At 35.6% G+C, this 19,428-nt stretch overlaps 2 protein-coding genes across 4 annotated transcripts in view; one reads left to right on the forward strand and one right to left on the reverse strand.

The window, feature by feature from the left end:
- LOC112025857 (disease resistance protein RPV1-like) overlaps positions 1-19,428 on the reverse strand; it is a 102,091-nt gene that overhangs the window by 13,130 nt on the left and 69,533 nt on the right. Inside the window, exon 10 of one of the 3 annotated variants that reach the window (XM_065779730.1) lies at positions 1,315-1,763. The exons of the other annotated variants lie outside the window; for them this stretch is intronic. The gene's annotated coding sequence lies outside the window, so the exon portion shown is untranslated. Of the gene's footprint in view, positions 1-1,314; positions 1,764-19,428 lie in introns of those variants that run through there. 3 annotated transcript variants of the gene reach the window in all.
- On the forward strand, positions 8,978-10,496 carry LOC112039063 (uncharacterized). Its single transcript, XM_024071904.1, has 2 exons — positions 8,978-9,752; positions 10,231-10,496. The coding sequence occupies exons 1-2, from the start codon at positions 8,978-8,980 to the stop codon at positions 10,494-10,496; spliced, it is 1,041 nt and encodes a 346-aa protein (XP_023927672.1).

Here is a 19,428-nt window from a genome sequence, read left to right on the forward strand (position 1 = left end):
AAAAAAAAAAAAAAAAAAAAAAAAAAAAAAAAAAAAAAAAAAAAAAAAAAAAAAAAAAAAAAAAAAAAAAAGGAAAAAAGAGCTCAATGGAAAGAGAGAGCAGTAAAGAACTAAACATTAAAATGTGATTCTTGATTATTTTTTATGTAAATATGAATAACCTTGGCAGCATCAACTTCTTGAAATTTTCTATTTTGCAACAAAAATACTTTGAGACGGAGAGAAGGAGAGTGTGAATCTGTAAAAGCCTTCAAAGTTAAAACAAAAGAGGAGAGAAGTGGGTGGCTTTAGCTTTCTGAAGTGATAACTTTGAAAGGAGAAATGGAGGTCTGAAAGAAAGGGTAGGTGATGTATTAGTGAAGGAGAATACCTTTTTTTCTTCCATGTCTTGCCTGATGTTGCACCTCCTAGAGCCACATTACAAGTTCTTGAAATAAGCAAAGTGATACGTTTGAGAGGAGAAATGGAAGTTTGAAAGAAGGGGTAGGTGAAGTTGTCAAGTTTGAAAAAAGGGGTAAATGAAGTTGTGTGAAGTTGTCAAGTTTGAAAAAAGAAGGGGTAAATGAAGTTGTGTGAAGTTGCCAAGTTTGAAAGAAGGGATCAGTGAAGTTGTCAAGTTTGAAAGAAGGGGTAAATGAAGTTGTGTGAAGTTGTCAAGTTTGAAAAAAGAAGGGGTAAATGAAGTTGTGTGAAGTTGTTTTTGTTTTTTTCTTTGTCTTGTCTGATGTCTCGCTTCCTAAAACACCATGTACCAAACGCCGTATAAATGAAAAAATGATTCAATTTTAGTCCATACTGTTACTTACTTAACAAAAATATCTTATGTGGCAGACGGAGTGAACTGTTGGCACACTAAATGCTGACGTGACATATAAAATAAAAAATAATGCTAGAGACATAAATTATTTTACAAAAAATTTTACAAATTGCTGATGTGGGGAGTGATTATTGATAAATGAAAATGTGATATTAATGATAGCTTTGATGAAAACCAATAAGAGGTTGGCCACATCAACATTTTGTAAAAATGTTATAAAATACTTTGTGTGTGTCGCATTACTTTAAAATAATATTAAAAATTTTTATTTGGCATTAAAAATGCTACAACAGCATCCAAATTATAAAAAATAAAAAAATAAAAAAATAAAAAAAACACTAATTATCGATTATAACTAAATAAAAAAATTTAAAAATAAAATTTTTAAAAAAAAATATGAATTAAGATCTAAATATATCTTGAATAAGAATAAGAAGAACACAAACCCAAATTTAAACACAACTTTTATTTCACATTTTTTTTTTAGAAAATAAACACAAAATTAAGACACATAAACCCAAAAAATTAAAATTAAACCCACGCAACCTTCCCACTTTCTCCTCTCTTTAACTGCTCAGCTTCTTTATTTTTTTCTCTTTTCCTCAGCTTGATCCCAGCCTCTCTCAATCTCTCTTTTCCTCTCTCACTGTCAGGCTAAAAATAAAATATTTTTCACATGTGTGATCATGTGAATCAGTTACTTGAGGGGCTGGATTTTTGTCAACCATGGCCCAAATATACAAACTTGCCAGGCCCATTATAACAGAGAATATCATGGGAAGTGGTCACGTGTAACTAAAAGTCTTTGTAAAGTGTTCACATGTGTGAGCATGTGAGTCATATTTATACTAAATGGTGACTTAAGGCTGGATCCTGATAAATGTAAATCATGGCCCAAATCTTGATCAACGTAAACCATAGCCCAAATAAGCAAAACTTGCAAGACCTGTTACAACAAGAGAATATCACAGTCAGTTATCCACTAAGTCAGAGTGCAATGGAAGTTACCAAAAAATAAGGAGGAGTGCAGTAACTGTTTTGTCTACTATAAATAAAGATTAAAGGTATTATCAGAAAAAGGACAACAAAAATCTGACAAATTTGATTTACATACCCAGTCAATGGAAGGATAACTTCATGTTTGTAAGTGCATTTGCCTCACATGAATTATCTAAGTTTAGTTTTTGTAATTTAACTTAGGAGTTTGTGTGATTTGAATCTTTCTTATTTGTATGAATTTGAATTAAGATATCTACATATTGTGATTACATTGCTTGTTCTCTTATTTTTCTTAGTTGAATATTTTGTACTTTTGAAGTCCTATTAGTTTAGGCAGTGGCAGAGCCCATCAATTTGGTGCAAAGTCTTGTCTTGCAAGTAGTTCTTTCCAAGTTAGTTTGTATTCTCACAAACAAATTGGCGACCACAGTGGGAGTACATGCCAGTCCTTACAAGAAAAATGAGGAATAATAGCAATGAGAATAATTCTGGTTCTTCTAATTCTGCAAAACCAAGTCCAGTTTCACGGCCTATTATAGAGCATGGTGAATCTGGACATAATGGATTACATTCAGATTTAAATCCAAATTTTTTAGAGGTAATCCTGAGACAATTTAATCAAATGAAAGATGATGTAGTTGCACGTTTTGACTGCATACATGATGAGATGAAACTACTTAAAGAAAACCAACAAATGGTTCATCAAGTCATTGCTGCAAATGGCAAAGATAGACACTTAAATCAGCCAAACGTGGGAGCAAATAATGACTTTGTTGGTGGAATGGGTTCAGTAGTGAATAGTAATCCTTTATTTGAGAATTTCCAAAATATGGAAGTTCCTTTAGGATCAGTAAACATCCCTTTTACTGAGAATTCCCCAAGAATGGAAAATATCATTCATTTGATTAACCCACCAAGAACAGAAAATGTTCTTCATATTGAAAATTCTCACAGAAATGAGAATAATGATCATGTGACTATGAATGTTCCAATAAGAACAGAAAATGTTCTTCGAGGAAATAACCATCGCATGAGAAACAATCATCACAATGGAGTTCCTCAAAGGAATAATAATAACCCAGGAGTAGAAATCCCTTTAGATAACATTGATTTCCCTAGGAATGGTGGAAACCCAGAATTATTTATGGATAATGGGTTTGACAATGGTCAAGAGAATGAACTTGGGCATGAAATGGCTCAATTTCAGCAATATCCAAGAAGGGATAATGCTAATAGAAACAGAGCAAATCCTAGATTTGCACAGTGAAGGCAGAGGGCTGAAAACAATAGAATGGCCTTGGAAAGAAATAATCATCATAATGATCGATTTGAAATCGAACAAAACAATTTAGAACGAAATCAAGTAGAGGCACATAATTATAATGGTCATAATGATGAAGTCCACAATAGAATGGACCAAATCTTAGAAATCTTGGAACACACACATGGTCCAGCATTTCGAAGACATAGGCCAATTTATAGGAAGCCATATCCAGAATGGATTGATAGAGAACCATATCCAAGAGGGTTTAGAATCCCAGAATTTTCCACATTTTCTGGAGAGGATGACAAAACTGTATTGGAACATATGTCCAGATTCACAAAACTAGACAAGCATTTGCTTGGTATTCATCTTTACCTCCTAATTCTCTAAATTCATGGGCTGAATTAGAGGACAAGTTCCAAACACATTTCTCTCACACAGATTTGAGAGTGTCAATTGCTGATTTGGCAAGATTAAGACAAAGGCCAGATGAGCAGTTCATTATGCAGTTTAAAAGAGCCCGCGTGCGTTGTCAAATTGTTCTCCCAGAGAGAGAATATGTCAAGTTCGCTGTAGATGGTTTAGATTTTGAATTTAGAAAAAAAAAATTAAAGGGGTGACATTCTTTGATCTGTATGAATTATCTGATAGGGCTTCTAGGTATGAGAGTCTCATTAAAGAAGAAAGAAACAGAAATAATTCTACATATGGGACTTATTTTCATGACCCTAACTATGAAGTAGACATTGCAGAATTTATAGGTTATAATCCCCAAGTATGTGATGTACTAGATAAGAAAAACATTAAGGCAAAGTCAGCATACAAACTTTCAGCACCTATAAGAGATTACTCATTTGACATAGAGAAGTCTAATGAAATCTTTGATTGGTTGTTAGAAGCCAAGTTAATAAAGTTGGTAGGCAAACACAAAATACCAGCCAAGGCAGAAATACGTGGTAGGGATTATTGTAAATGGCATAATACATTTACACATCAAACAAAAGATTGTGTAACCTTTAGGAATGTGATTCAAGATAAAATTGAAAGAGGAATCTTGAAATTTCTTGAAAATCCTAAAGAGCAAATGAAAAAAGATATTGATCCCTTTCCACCTTTGCATGATTTAAATATGATTTCAGCTGATTTTGAATCTTTGATTAGTTGCTTAAAAAATGATGAGAACTCAAAATGTAATGTATATCAATGTGTTAATGTGCAGGGTCAACAATCATTGCACCTCACCCAAGGGATGAAGAGACTGAAAATCAATGAAGGATCTTCTATGCGAGTAAATAAATATGGCTCGCATGGTAAAGAAAACTTTTTTTAGGGCAAGAATGTCCAAACAAATAAGGGAAAGGCTAAAATGGTAGAACAACCAAGGCCTACAACTTATAAAGAAGCATTACAAAAGCATAATTCTTTTTCAGATGATCAGGTTTTTTATTCTGATGAAGATGATTGCTTATGTGAGCGGTGTAGTTGCATAATTGCGCGAGTTTTTGGAAAAGTGGCGGTTGGGATAAAATCTCCTCAAAGTGATACTGGTTTTGGGCCAATTGTTGAACCTAAAAAGGTTGAATCAGTGTTTTCAAGAGTAGAGAAGCCAAAACAGCTTCGCACCTTCAAACCTCCAATAGGGGAGCCAAATAAATGGTACTCCATGGAATCTGTCAGTGTTAAACCACCACAAAAGCGTCATTTTAAATATGGATATAATCCATATTTCCCAAAAATGACAAGAACACAGAGGAGACGTTGGCTCAGACAGCAAATGTATAATTCTCAAGAGCCAAGACAAACTCTTGAAAATTCTAATGATGCACTACTTAACAAGGCGAAAGGAATTAAATTTGAAATACAGCAAAAAGGAGGCATATTAACTCCTAAATATGTGAAGACGTCACCGGGTTCTATTCGGTTGATAGGAAATGAAACGAGTATGCAAAAAGCCAAAAGTGACAATAATATGCAGCAAAGAATGTTTGAATCAAAGCAACTCGCACAAAGTGAAATGGTTCAGGATTTACCTAAAAAAGAGAGCCAAGAACTAGTGCGACAAGATCACAAGAAATTAGAGAGATGTACAAGTGATTTGGGGTCTAATTGAATGGAGAATAAGACAGTCACTGTGTACATTGCAAAAAAGCCAAAAAACGAAATAAAAGGAAAAGAAATATCAAAAGAAAAAGAGAGGCAAGAGGAGAAATTGGCTAAAATAGAAACTGAAGAAAAAAGCAAAGGTATAATCAATTCGATCATTCCATTTGAGGAGATAAAAGAAAACAAGTTTTTGGAGGAACTTGGAGATGCTGATATGATGGAAGGCCTTGAAGATATTGAAGGCTGGGATGATTTGGAAGCATTCAATGAGTTTGGGGAAGAACTCGAATTGGAACAAAAAAAGGAAAATTCCAGTAATATGGAATGTAATGTGATCACATTGCCAATAGAGTTTATGGCAAAACAGAACATTATTGAAGATGAAGAGCATAGTTCTAAAGGCTCAAATGCTCAGGGGGCATGTCATATCCTATTAACAGATGAAGAGATGGAGAATTTAGAACTTGCAACAGAGGCGGAGCTGGAATTTCTACCAAGTAAAATTATCTTTGAGAAACCATCTAAAATAATGTCACTGCATTTAAAGCCTTTATTCATTAAAGTTCACATGGATGGAATACCTATTAATAGAGTTTTAGTAGATAATGGTGCTGCAGTAAATATTTTGCCTTGGGGAATGTTGAAAAAAATCAATAAAATAGAGGCAGATTTAATTCAGTCAGATGTTTTAGTCAGTGGTTTTGCTGGCGAATCTACTAAAACTAAAGGTATTATACCAGTAGAATTGAAAGTAGGGAATAAGATTACAAATGTTGCCTTTTTTGTTGTTCATACTAAGGCAGCTTATAATGCTTTGCTAGGAAGGGAATGGATACATTCAAATTGGGTGATACCTTCCTCCCTACATCAATCTCTAATGTTTTGGAATGATGATAATTCTGTTAAGATGGTGAAGGCTGATAATAGGCCATTTGAAGCATGTAATAATACAATTGATGCTCAATTATATAACAAAAATGTTGGAATTTTGAAACTGATAGGATTTGATTACAATGGCAAGCCAACAAGAGTGGAAATGGCTAAAGAACAACCATGTTCTGCTGGAGAAGATTTTACTGACCAAGAAATTGGCAAGGAATGGTTTGACAACTACATTGTAGAGCCACAAATGCTAAATATAGTTGAGAAACCTGTTAGTAATGAGTAGTTCACTTACTCCAAGGAAATTAAGGGCCATTAAACTGGCTGAAGACAGAGTAGTAAATTACACTCTTGAAAATAAAATAGAACAAAGTATGTTCTTGGCAGAATGTGTACTGGAAGAAGAAAGAGATATGGGAAACCGAGTTAAAATTGGTTTAAATTCTCTAAGTAAAGCTCCTATCCAAATGGATGACTTGAAAGCAGAAATTCAAGACCCTTTGATAGAAGTGAATCTTGGAACTGAAGAAGAAAAGAAAGTGACATATGTTAGTAGTCACCTTACACAAGAACAATTCCATGAAGTGCTGGTTGTTGTGAAGAGGTTTAAGGATTGCTTTGCATGGGATTACAGTGAATTACCAGGTTTGGATAGAACACTAGTAGAACATAGACTTCCAATCAAGAAAGAGCACATTCCACACCAACAACCTCCTCGTAGGATGGCGAATGAGGTTATTTTGAAAGTGAAACAAGAAATTGAAAGACTATTGCAAGCAGGATTCATAAGGCCAGCCAGGTATGTAGAATGGCTTTCTAATATAGTTCCAGTTCTTAAGAAAAATGGCAAACTACGTGTATGCATAGATTTTAGGAACTTAAATACAACAACACCCAAAGATGAATACCCTATGCCAATTGCAGATGTATTGGTAGATGGAGTGGCAGGACACAAACTATTGTCTTTTATGGATGGACATTCAGGTTATAACCAAATCTTCATTGCAGAAGAGGATATCCACAAAACTGCCTTCAGATGTCCAGGTTCTATTGGAACATTTGAATGGGTAGTAATGCCATTTGGCTTAAAAAACGCTGGTGCGACTTATCAGCGAGCCATGAATTTAATTTTCCATGATATGATTCGAAAGTTTATGGAAGTTTATATAGATGATGTGGTGGTTAAATCTCAAGACTTTAATACCCATCTAAAAAACTTAGAGAAAGCCTTTTTGAGGATGAGGAAACATCAATTAAAAATGAATCCTCTTAAATGTGCCTTTGGGGTGCAAGCAGGAAATTTTCTAGGTTTTCTAGTGCATAATAGAGGAATTGAGATAGACCAAAACAAGGCCAACGCAATCATGCAGGCTAAACCTCCTTCTAATAAAAAAGAATTACAAAGGTTCTTGGGCCAAGTTAATTTTTTAAGAAGGTTTATTTCTAATGTTGCAAGTAAAACCAAAGTGTTTTCCAATTTATTAAGGTTGAAAGACCATGAAGATTTTACTTGGAATGAAGAGCATCAGTTGGCCTTTGATGCAATTAAAAGATATTTGTCCACACCACCAGTGTTAATTCCTCAAAGGAGTGGGAAACCTTTAAAGTGATATATATCTACAACCCAAGATTCTATTGGAAGTTTGCTGGCTCAGGACAATGATAAGGGCCTTGAACAGGCTGTTTTTTATTTAAGTAGATTATTAAATAAAGCAGAATTAAATTATTCAATGATAGAAAAACTATGTTTGGTTTTGTATTTTACTGCTACTAAGCTAAGACATTATATGCTTTCTCATGTAACTTATATTATCGCACAGACTGATGTGGTGAAATATATGCTATCTAGACCTATTTTGCGTGGTAGAATGGGTAAATGGAGTTTAGCTTTAGTGGAATTTCATTTAGTTTATGTACCACAGAAAGCAATAAAAGGTCAAGCCTTAGCTGATTTTTTGGCAGATCATCCATGCGATGAAGTTACGGATATAAATGAAACCATGTTTGTAGCTTTAGCCCCTTGGAAATTAAATTTTGATGGTTCACGTGCCACATATGGGGCAGGTGTTGGTGTGATTTTAGAATCTCCAGTGGGGATTAAAACCCAAATGTCCTTTAAGTTAGAAGGAAATTATTCTAACAATCAAATTGAGTATGAGGCTTTGATCATTGGGTTAGAGATATTATTGGAAATGGGAATAAAAAGTGTAGAAGTTTATGGTGATTCGCAATTGGTAATTAGGCAACTCACTGGTGACTATAAATGTTGCAGCTCATCCATTGCACCATACTTTGTGGCTGCAAGACAGCTGCTAGAACAGTTTAGCAATGCTAAGTTAAACCATGTCCCTAGAAGTAAGAATGAGGACGCCAATCGTATGGCACAAAGTGCTTCTGGACATAAAGAGACCAATCAAGTTGCACAAAGTCCCCCATTTTTAAGTAAAAGGATACTCACATCAGTCATTGATAGGGAATTAGGGACCCAAATTTTTCATCTTGATACTCAAGTTAATGATTGGAGAAACCCAATCATTGATTACTTAAAAAGCCCAAGTGGTTGTACAAATAATGCTTTAAAACTTAAAGTTAGAAAATTTGTTTTAATGGGAGATCAAGATGAAACTTTATTCAAAAAAGGAGTTGATGGCATCCTATTGAAATGCATTAGTGATGATGAATCAAAGCAAATCTGAGCAGAAGTCCATGAAGGCATATGTGGTTCACATCAATCAGGCATAAAAATGAAATGGTTGATACACAGATATGGTTACTATTGGCCAAGTGTATTGAAAGATTGCATTAAATATGCACAAGGTTGTGTAGAATGCCAAAAACATGGTCCAATTCCTAGGATCCCTACTTCAGATTTTCATGTGATAATAAAACCATGGCCCTTTAGAGGATGGGCAATGGATTTAATTGGAAAAATCAGACTAATCTCAAGAAAGAAAAACTGCTTCATAATCGTTGCAACAGACTACTTTACAAAGTGGGCTGAAGCAAAACCTTATAAGGAAGTGAGTGAGTTTGATGTTATTCAATTTATAAAAGAAAAGATAGTTCATAGGTTTGGAATTCCTCAATCTATAACAGTGGACAATGGAACCATCTTTAATGGAACCAGGGTAAAGGCCTTCACACAAGAATATGGTATTCGAATTTTGAATTCCACACCATATTATGCACAGGCAAATGGTCAAGCAGAGGCCACTAATAAGATTATCAAGAATAATTTGAGGAAAATAGTGGCTAGAAATCCTACAAGTTGGGACGATTTGTTGTCTGAAGTATTGTGGGCATATAGAACTTCAAAAAGAACGAGCATAAACACTACCCCATATTCTTTAGTTTTTGGCGATGATGCAATTGTACCTATGGAGATTACTGTGAGATCAATGAGGATTACAAGGCAAAATGAATTGACTCATTTGGATTATCAAGATGCAATGTTTGCAGAACTTGATGAAATAGATGAAGCTCGTACGACAGCTTTAAATTCTATTGTTGTACAAAAACAAAAAGTATCTGAGATGTACAACAAGAGGATTAAGGAAAAGTCATTAGCCATTGGGGATTTAGTTTGGAAAGTTATTTTGCCTATAGGAGTTAAAGATCCATATCTGGGTAAATGGTCTCCTAATTGGGATGGACCTTTCTTAATCAGCGAGGTCTTTGATGGAAACGGTTATAAGTTAATGGATATTAGTAGTAATGAGCATACAAGATCCATTAACGGAAAATTTCTAAAATTATATAAGCCAAGTATGAACAAATTGGCTTACTCACATAAAAGATTTTGAATATGTGAATGTACGCATGTTTCCAAAAGCCAAATGAATGGCTAAAATGGGCATTAGTAATTAAAATAATAGCTCAAAATGCAATGAATGTATATATAGAAGAAAATTCAAAATAAGGAAGGTTTGTATATGATATGGTGGAAGTACAGATATAATTTCAGAATTGAAATTAGTCTAATACATTGGTGGTCAGATCTGTGTACCTGGTTCGAAGTTGTTCCCAAAGTAAATGCTCTGGAGCATGGCAGTGATCTTGATGTGCATATTTTGAAAGATTTAGTTGCTGCTTCTCAAGAGTTAATACCAACTGAACAAGAACAAGGCTTAGCTGAACAAGAACAAGGCTCTTTCTAAATTTGCAGAGTTTAAGCTTTTCAGTGGCTACCCGAACTACTCGAATGAAACCCAGAGCTCCCTGTTCAGGATGGAGTGGAGTTTCCTAGCTTCATTTCTCAACTACCTAAGTGGTCTTCTTAGGATCAACGATGAAATTGAAGATGTCTTCATTTTGTATGCACCAGCTCCCGGCATCATGCGGAATCACAGTCATGACACTGTTCAAGCTTCGATCGAGATGAATAATTTCAAAATCATGGACAACCTTCGCGAGCATCCACCTGAGTTTTGAAGGACTTTTTAGATCAAGGGTTTGCAAGTTGATCTTGATAAAACAGATTGAGTGGAGAACTAGAAATTGAAATTTGTAGAGAGACCAAAAAAAAAAAAAAGGGGGTTCAGATGAGTGAAAGTGGTGGAGGCGTTCTAAGATGAAGGAATGGGGTTAGATAGTTAGATAGGAAGGATAACCTAGTTCTGCAAATTGATCTGACTTAAAAGCCCCTACTTTATTTTCCTTTCACCCTTTTGTTTTAACTTATGCGCAATTGGCCTAAACTTAGGCCCATCACGCACATGGGGCATGTGTTAGGCTAAAAATAAAATATTTTTCACATGTGTGATCATGTGAATCAGTTACTTGAGGGGCTGGATTTTTGTCAACCATGGCCTAAATATACAAACTTGCCAGGCCCATTATAACAGAGAATATCATGGGAAGTGGTCACATGTAACTAAAAGTCTCTGTAAAGTGTTCACATGTGTCAGCATGTGAGTCATATTTCTACTAAATGGTGACTTGAGGCTGGATCCTGATAAATGTAAATCATGGCCCAAATCTTGATCAACGTAAACCATTGCCCAAATAAGCAAAACTTGCAAGACTTGTTACAACAAGAGAATATCACAGTCAGTTATCCACTAAGTCAGAGTGCAATGGAAGTTACCAAAAAATAAGGAGGAGTACAGTAACTGTTTTGTCTATTATAAATAAAGATTAAAGGTATTATCAGAAAAAGGACAACAAAAATCTGATAAACTTAATTTACATACCCAGTCAATGGAAGGATAACTTCATGTTTGTAAGTGCATTTGCCTCACATGAATTATCTAAGTTTAGTTTTTGTAATTTAACTTAGGAGTTTGTGTGATTTGAATCTTTCTTATTTGTATGAACTTGAATTAAGATATCTACATATTGTGATTACATTGCTTGTTCCCTTATTTTTCTTAGTTGAATATTTTGTACTTTTGAAGTCTTATTAGTTTAGGCAGTGGCAGAGCCTATCAATTTGGTGCAAAGTCTTGTCTTGCAAGTAGTTCTTTCCAAGTTAGTTTGTATTCTCACGAACACTCACATAGCCCGATCCTCTTTTCCTCTCTCACTCTCATCGAGCCGATCCCAGCCATGGCCGAAAGTCATTAACCTTCTCTACCTCGTCCTCTCAAATCCGCACCCTAGGCAAACGCGAGCAAGAAGAAAGCGCAGCGGCGGTGAAAAGAGGAGGTGGTTTTGTTGTCAAATCTGAGGTTGGTTTCGTTTGGGTTTGATAGTTTAGAATCTGAGGTTAGAGGTGGTTTGGTTTCGGCTCTAAGGTTTGGATCTAAGGTTTGTGTTTGGTTTCTCATAAGGTATAAGAAAACTTGGGTTTTGAGTTTTGTGTTTGGGGGCTGAAAACCTGGGTTTGAATTTAGTGTTTAGGTGCCGAAAATATGAGTTTGAGTTTTGTGTTTGATGCTTTGGTGGTGTGTGTGCTGGGTTTTTCATATTTGTTCATGTTTAATTTTTTTATACACACACACACACACACACATATATATATATATATATATATATTTTTTTTTTTTTTTGTGGGTCTAATGTTAAATTTTCTAGGTTTTAAATTTTTAAATTTGTTAAGTCTCTGCATCACTATTGTCTTCAAGTGCAGTATTTGTGCTTACCCTTTTTAAGCTTTTAACGATTTGAATGTGTTGTGTATAGGTTTGGATTTTGTTCTTCTTCAATGTGTTTTGGATTTTTGTGAAGTAATCCATCTGGGTTTCATGGAATAATTGAAAGTCAGAAGCTTTATGTATGTTTTGTCTAAACCAACTCTTTTTTTTTTTTCTTTTCTTTTTTCTGTTGTTAGTTTGTCTTTTGAAAACGAAGATTTTTTCTGCTTAAAAACCTCTTTCTTTATTTGATTTGTTGGAGTTGGAGTTTGGGTTTGTGCTTAATTTTTTGTGTTTGGTTGACAAGAAACTGCTAGAAAATTGTGTGTTCTTATATCTAAATCTAGGTTTGTGTTCATTGTCTTCTTGTTGAAGAAGAAACCAGATCTAAATTTATGTATTTCTTAATTTTAATTTTGTTCTTTTTTCTTCTTCTTTTTTGGGTTAAAATTGATAAATTATTTTTTTTTTAATAAATTAGATGATGTGGCATTTTTAATATTATTTTATTTGTCACGGCAGTATTTAGAGCTAGGGTGTTAATAGTGTATTTCATCTGGTAATTTTCGTTAAGTAAATAATGGTAGTTCTTAAAATGGAATCTTTTTTTCATTTAGAACTAAAAACGATAAAAAAAAAAAAGAAGAAAAGTAGAGACTAAAACAAAGACGGGTCAAAATCTAAGAACCTAAAATGCATTTACGCCTATTAATTTTTAGGAGGCCCATGTCTTTTTTTTTTCTTAGTACTCTGAGGTGAAAATTGAAAATATTCGGGGGCTAAGAGTCAAGTGGCTCCGCCCCTTTGTATTAGGTGAGTATTCATTTTCTATTTTCATTTTCTGTGCTCATTTTTTATACACAAATCTTGTACTGATTTTTATTTTCCAACTCATTTTCTTGTTTGGCACCAATTTTTTGCTCTAATTTTTGTATTGTCTTCCTCACTTTTTTTCTACCAACTCCAACAGTCATAAAGGCAGTTACCTCACCCGCTAGAAACATCACCTTCTAGTCTTCTACAAACGAACAACCAAATTTCAACAAACTCACTCCTAGACAAATGTCAGCAAACTCATCAAATACCTCAATCAAAAATCCGTAGATACCATTTCAACAATCCCAACCCACAAACAAACCCTAAAGCAAAAACAATCCCCAACCCCACAAACAATCCCTAAACCATATTTGAAACAAATTAAAACCACCATAGGTATGATTTCAATAATCCCCAACCCACAAATAAATCCAAAAAGGAAAACAAACCCCAACCCATTAACAATCCCTAACCCACAAATAATTTGCTAGAACAAACAAACCCCAAAGCGAAAAGCTAGCAATGAGCATCGTACAAGGGTTCGATCGGATTTCGCTCAAGAAAGAGTGAGATCCATTGATCGACAAATATGGGTTGATACCGACATCAGAGCTTCGTGGTGGAGCTACCACCATCGCCACTCGTGTTGATCTCCCCTTTCACAAGTAGATCTGCTAGAGAGAGAGAGTGGGAGCAGATTAGAGAGAGAAAAAGAGATTGAGAACAGAATAGGCAGAGCCACCAGCGCCACCCACCCTCGTCGATCTCCCATTTAACATGCCGATCTGCTAGAGCGAGAAAGAGAGCGAGACAGTAGTCACGCAACACATAGAGAGCAAAGGTAAAAGAGAAAGAGCTCTGAGCTTCTCGGCGGAGCCATCACTGCCACCCACCCTCACTGATCTCCCCTTTCACACGCCACTCTGAGAGAGAGAGTGAGAGAGCAAGAGGCAGAAGATAGTAAGGGAGAGAGATATTGAGATCTGAGAGAGATTACAGATAAAAATGAGAGAGAGTGTGTGTTTTTGACGTGACACGTAAGTGTTAATGGTACCACATAATTGTTTTTTTTTTTTTTTTTAATGAAAATGCTGCTATATTCATTTTTTAGAAAATAAAAACCCAAAAAAGTTATATTTATTTTCAGTATTCAAACACACTTTTTTTTTTTTTTAATACTAAAAATAAAAACGGAATACAATTGTGTACATCAAATCAATTTTTTATAATGGGTCCTTCAAAATGAATACAAAAAACAACTCTTTTTTTCTTCAAACCAAACTGGTCCTAAACTATTTAGCATTTAAGCTTCATCTTATAGTTTATATAAATAATCATATAACTTTAATTATTTATTTATTCAAGAAAATTTAAATAAAAAAACCTAACTTATTATTAACAATCCACTTTCCCACTCCCAGACACACGTTTACTCTTTCTTTAATTTTTTTTTTAATCCACCTCGTAAACTAGCACTCGACTCCCCTCTTTATTTACTATCAAAAACTTTTTATTTTTTCAGTCTTTCTGTCCTCCACAGAGTCCATATCTCTCTCTCTCTCCCTCTCTCCCTCTCAATAAGTTAGAGTCCATTTAGTAATGTTGTTTAAGTGTAGAAATATGTGTTGTGTTATTTAAATAACGAAAATTATTGTATAAATATAACTAAACATGCCCTTAGATCTAAGTTGTTTTACAAATCAGTACGGTGAAAGAACTGAAAAAGGGATTGGTTATCGATTTTTTGGGCGGATCTTAGTGGTCAATTGGTGATGTCATAAATAATTTAATTAATAATTTTAAAATAAAAATATATATATTTTAAAGTTTTTTAANTCAGTACTGACATGGCCTTCTAATAGAACGGAACCAGTAGTAAGGGGCCAAGGCCCCCCCCCCAAAAAAAAGAAAAGTATATATATATATATACCCATATTCAACTTGGGCCCAAGAAAAAAAATAGAGTTTGGCCCCCTTTGCTCCCAAAAGCCTAGCCCCTTCACAAAATTAAAATTAAAACTCAGCCCAAACAACACCACAAATCAAATCTAATTCAAACAATATCACAACCTAGTTCAAACAACTACAATCATATACTCAAAATGAACCCAACCTAAACAAAAATTTAGCCATATTAACAATTGAAATTCCAAAAGAAATAAAGAGAAAGGAAACAGTCAAGAGAAAGAGAGATTCATGAGTCAAGCCAGCTATGACTAGACTAGGCTAACTGGTGACGTCTAGTGCATTATGTTGCTTAATGTCTCTTTATTTTCTCACATAATTGAATTTTTGAGCCTCTCACTAGATGTTGATTGCCAGTGAACGACAACAAAAACAATTCTGAAACTTCACTTGAACAACAATATGAGTGGGGAAGTGGTTATGAAACTTCTTAGGCTGAAATGACTGAAACTATTTGAGAGATAGAGAAAGAGCTAATCGTTTGAACTTTGAAAGTGTAAGGTTGAAATTTATCAACCATCTTGTTGGCTTTATTTCGTGTCAATTTGCTTGTAATTTAAGCACTTAGTAACCCTGTATTTAGGTGAGACCATTGTAAGGGTAGTGTGTGAGAAGATGTGAAGAAAAGCTCAAGTATGTGCAAGAAGGCGGAGTTTCGCGGCTAGGACTCGCAGCTTACTCACGACTGGCAAGCCGTCAAATGCTAGCACATGAGATGCACACAGGGGAGCTGAAGGGTCGTGTCAGCTGTCACACTATAGGAATAAAGTTCCAGGCTGGCCAGGCCGTTACATCGCGATTTGAACTCGCGACTTGGACAAGCTGCGAGGTCAAGCCGCCAATCAACCCTGTTTGGCAAAAACTGACTCTTCATATTCCAAACACACACCACTATATATAGACCCTTATACCCACTAAATTGAGAGAGCTTTCAGAGAGAATTTTGTGAGAGAAACCCTTGAGAAAAACAAGATTGCCTCATCCCCAATCTTTACCTTAGAGACTCTACAAATTCCTCTACTCTCTTCCTCTCCATTGTCACATCCTTGAGAGGTCATTGACCAAATCCTTATCTCACCACACCCACATCTGTGAGAAGGTTCATTTGGTGCTAAAGGAAGCAGTTTGGAAAGAACCAATATACATTAATTGATACTATGGTCTAGTAGCGGAATCCGGTAAGCTAGAAAAGAAAAAGGTTCGGCGCAACCTCGTTGGAGCAGGAAACTTGGAGGGCTTAAGTACCTGGGTAGATTAGGCTTGGAGAGTCTATTACTGTTCATGTATCCCAACTACATTTTCTAGTGGATTATTGACTGCTTGGAGGGCGGTGGAGAGGTTTTACGCTAGGGACTTCGGTTTCCTCTTCGATAACACATCATGTGTTGTCCGTGTGTTTGCATCTTCCTTCACTTTATCTTTGCCTTATATTTACTGCTGTGGATGTGTTTATATTTGGCTTAGATTAGTTATCATTTCTATGATTGGCTTATGTTCATGTTCCGCACATTAATTGTTTGATTATAAGCTTGAATTGATATTTTATAATTTGGGGTCTAAACGTTCAAGGCTGTTTTATACACATATTGAACTTTTAATTGGTATCAGAGCGGGTACACTTGTTGTGGTTTTAATACCTTAGTGTGATCCTTGACCCCTTGTTGAGATGGATCAGTCTCAATCTCTCAATGTTCCACCATTTTTTTATGGTGATAATTATGCCCTCTGGAAAGTTAGAATGAGGGCATTTTATGCTCTATTGATGACATCGTGTGGGATGCGGTTAAAATAGGTTGGACTAGGCCGGAGGCTGAAAAATCCACCTGGGATAAGGCAGCTCTAGCGGCGGCTAATGCTAATAGTAAAGCCTTAAATGCTATTTTCTGTGATGTGTCTCCAGATGAATTCCACAGGATATCTCACATGATAGTGGCCAAGGAAGCTTGGGAGATTTTGGTAAGAAGGTGAAGGACACAAAGCTCCAAATGCTTACCACCAAGTTTGAAGAGCTCAAGATGGGTAAAGATGAATCGTTTGATTCATTCTATGGGAAGCTCAACGAAATTGTCATTGCTAAGCTCAATCTTGGAGAGAAGATTGAAGAAACTAAGGTGGCGAGAAAAATTTTGAGGTCCTTACTGGAGAGCTTTCGAGCAAAAGTCACAGCTATAGAGGAAAGCAAAGACTTGGATGAAATTAAGATCCAAAAGCTCATTGGGTCACTTCAAACGTATGAGCTTGGATTGCCTTCCCACAAGGCGAGTAAATCGCTTGCTCTTAAAACCATCACCGAAAGAATAGATGATCCGTCCGAAGAAGATAGAGTGGAGAAGGAAGTAGCGTATCTTGTGAAAAACTTTCGAAAATTTCTGAAGATGAAGAACAGTAGGAAACCATTCAACGGAGGGAAGTTTCCATCCTCAAGAGGTGATAGGAAAGACTTTAAGAAAAGTGAAGGGAAGGATTCTTAATTTCCTGCGGAAGTTGTGTGCTTCGAGTGTAATGGACATGGACACTTCAAAAAGGAATGTCCTAATTACTTGAAGTCAAAAGGAAAGGTCTATACCACTACCTTGAGTGATACTGACTCATCAAATTCTGACTCTGAAGATAGCTGTGACGGAGAAGGAAATTACTCCGCATTCATGACCATTGCACATGTAAAACCCTCGGATGATTTAGGTTCACTTGTGAAGGAGCTTGGGGAACATTTTGATTTGGAGTCTATTGGAATAGTTGAGGAGTCTAAAGATGAGGAAGTTGAAAAAGTAGTGGGATTGCAAGAGACTTACAACTCACTCCTTGAGAAGACCGGTGAATATGCTAAAGTGGCTAATGCAGCCATTAAGAAGATGAAGAGGGCTGAGGAAGATTACAAAAGTCTTCTGGCATGATACAAGGAGGCGAAGTGTGAAATTGAGACACTAAATAGTGAGCTATTGGAAACTTATACCAAAGTAAGATTTCTTGAGTAAGAGGTGGTGCAAGCACAAGCCAAGATAGAAAGAGTCTCCTCAAAGAAGCTGGAAGATGTTATTACATCCCAAAAACATTTCTTAGACAAGTCCGGGTTGGGATATACCGGAGGGAGTAGCTCATCGACCGAAGCTACCAAAGAAGTGAAATTTGTGAAGCCCATAGAGCCGATTGTGGAAGAGCCCAACCCTGAGAATGTTAAGGGTGGGAAGAAGAAGAATGCGGCTGATCAACGGGTGTTAAATAAGTCCCGTAATCAATCAGAATTCAAATATGGAGCCAGAGGGAGGTCAGTTCCAAGGTCACAACAGGGTCCTAGAACAGATTTTGTTTGTCACTATTGCAGATTGCAAGGACATGCCAGACCCAACTATCAAAAGCTAAGAGCAGACAACAATGCAAGTGCACCTCGATCACGAGGAAGAAGAAATGACATGAGGTCTTGGGGTGGTGAGCAACCAAGAAAGCAAAACCGTGATCCAGGAATGATGGACATGATGAAGATGATCGGTGCCTTCACAAATTGCTTGGAAAGCTTCACATGAAGGTTTGATAGTCCTAATTCCCGTACCCAATCCGTTAAGGATATCATCCCAAACGCATGTGACGTGTGGATGACAAAGGGTACTCATGCATAAGCATTACAACATGTCAATGCATCAATACTTCTCATGTTTGTGAATATGCTTGATTGAGTGCTTCTTGCTAGTATTTAGGTTGTTATTTTGTGTGTGTGTTTGTCTTTGGTTCAAATGTTTTCACATTTTTTTTGTTATATTTTTTATCAATCTTTTACTGTTTTTGTGTCAAAAATCCAAAAACACATAAAAAGTAGAAAATCCAAAAGTTTGATCGGCTTTGTTGAGTTTTGTCTCAAAGCATGTTTTGCCTTGTACCTTTGTACTCATGGCTTTGTGCATATAACGAGTTTAAACTTGTCTCTTATGCACTCATATCATCTGTGGAAGAAATTCTGAAATCTATGTGATTGTTGTAAATAGATCTTCAACCTTGTCATGAATGAGTAGTGAATGGTTTTGTTGATCTTGAGACATGCATAGACTCATGCCTATATATCTTCCCACTTTTTATTTTTATGCTTAAAAGAGCTCTTTAAATGTAAATCTCCAAATGAAAAGAGATATAGAGTTGCAAAAGTCTGTCGCACATACTAGTATTCGACTAGAAAAAAGGGAAAGCGACCAAAATAAAATGTATGATGCCCAAAAAGCCAAAGGCTATCTCATCAATTGAAATATCAAAAATTTCAGGCATCTATCTCAAAATGAGATTTTCTTTGCTCAAAAAGTGCAAATGATATGTTGAATATAAAGCCAAATGAAAAGTTTCAAAGAATTGTTATCAAGTGCTTGTGGGAGGTCATATATGCATGTTTCTATAATTGAGATAGGTCACATTATCTAGTACTAGTTGTGTATGCCTTGATTGAATTGATCATTGAAGTTTCACATTAGACTAAGGACTATCTCACTTTTGATATCCACACACAACACACAAGTCTATGTTTAATG

Source organism: Quercus suber, unplaced genomic scaffold, assembly GCF_002906115.3.
Source record: "Quercus suber isolate HL8 unplaced genomic scaffold, Cork oak 2.0 scaffold_216, whole genome shotgun sequence".
In the NCBI taxonomy this organism is placed as follows: Eukaryota; Viridiplantae; Streptophyta; class Magnoliopsida; order Fagales; family Fagaceae; genus Quercus; species Quercus suber.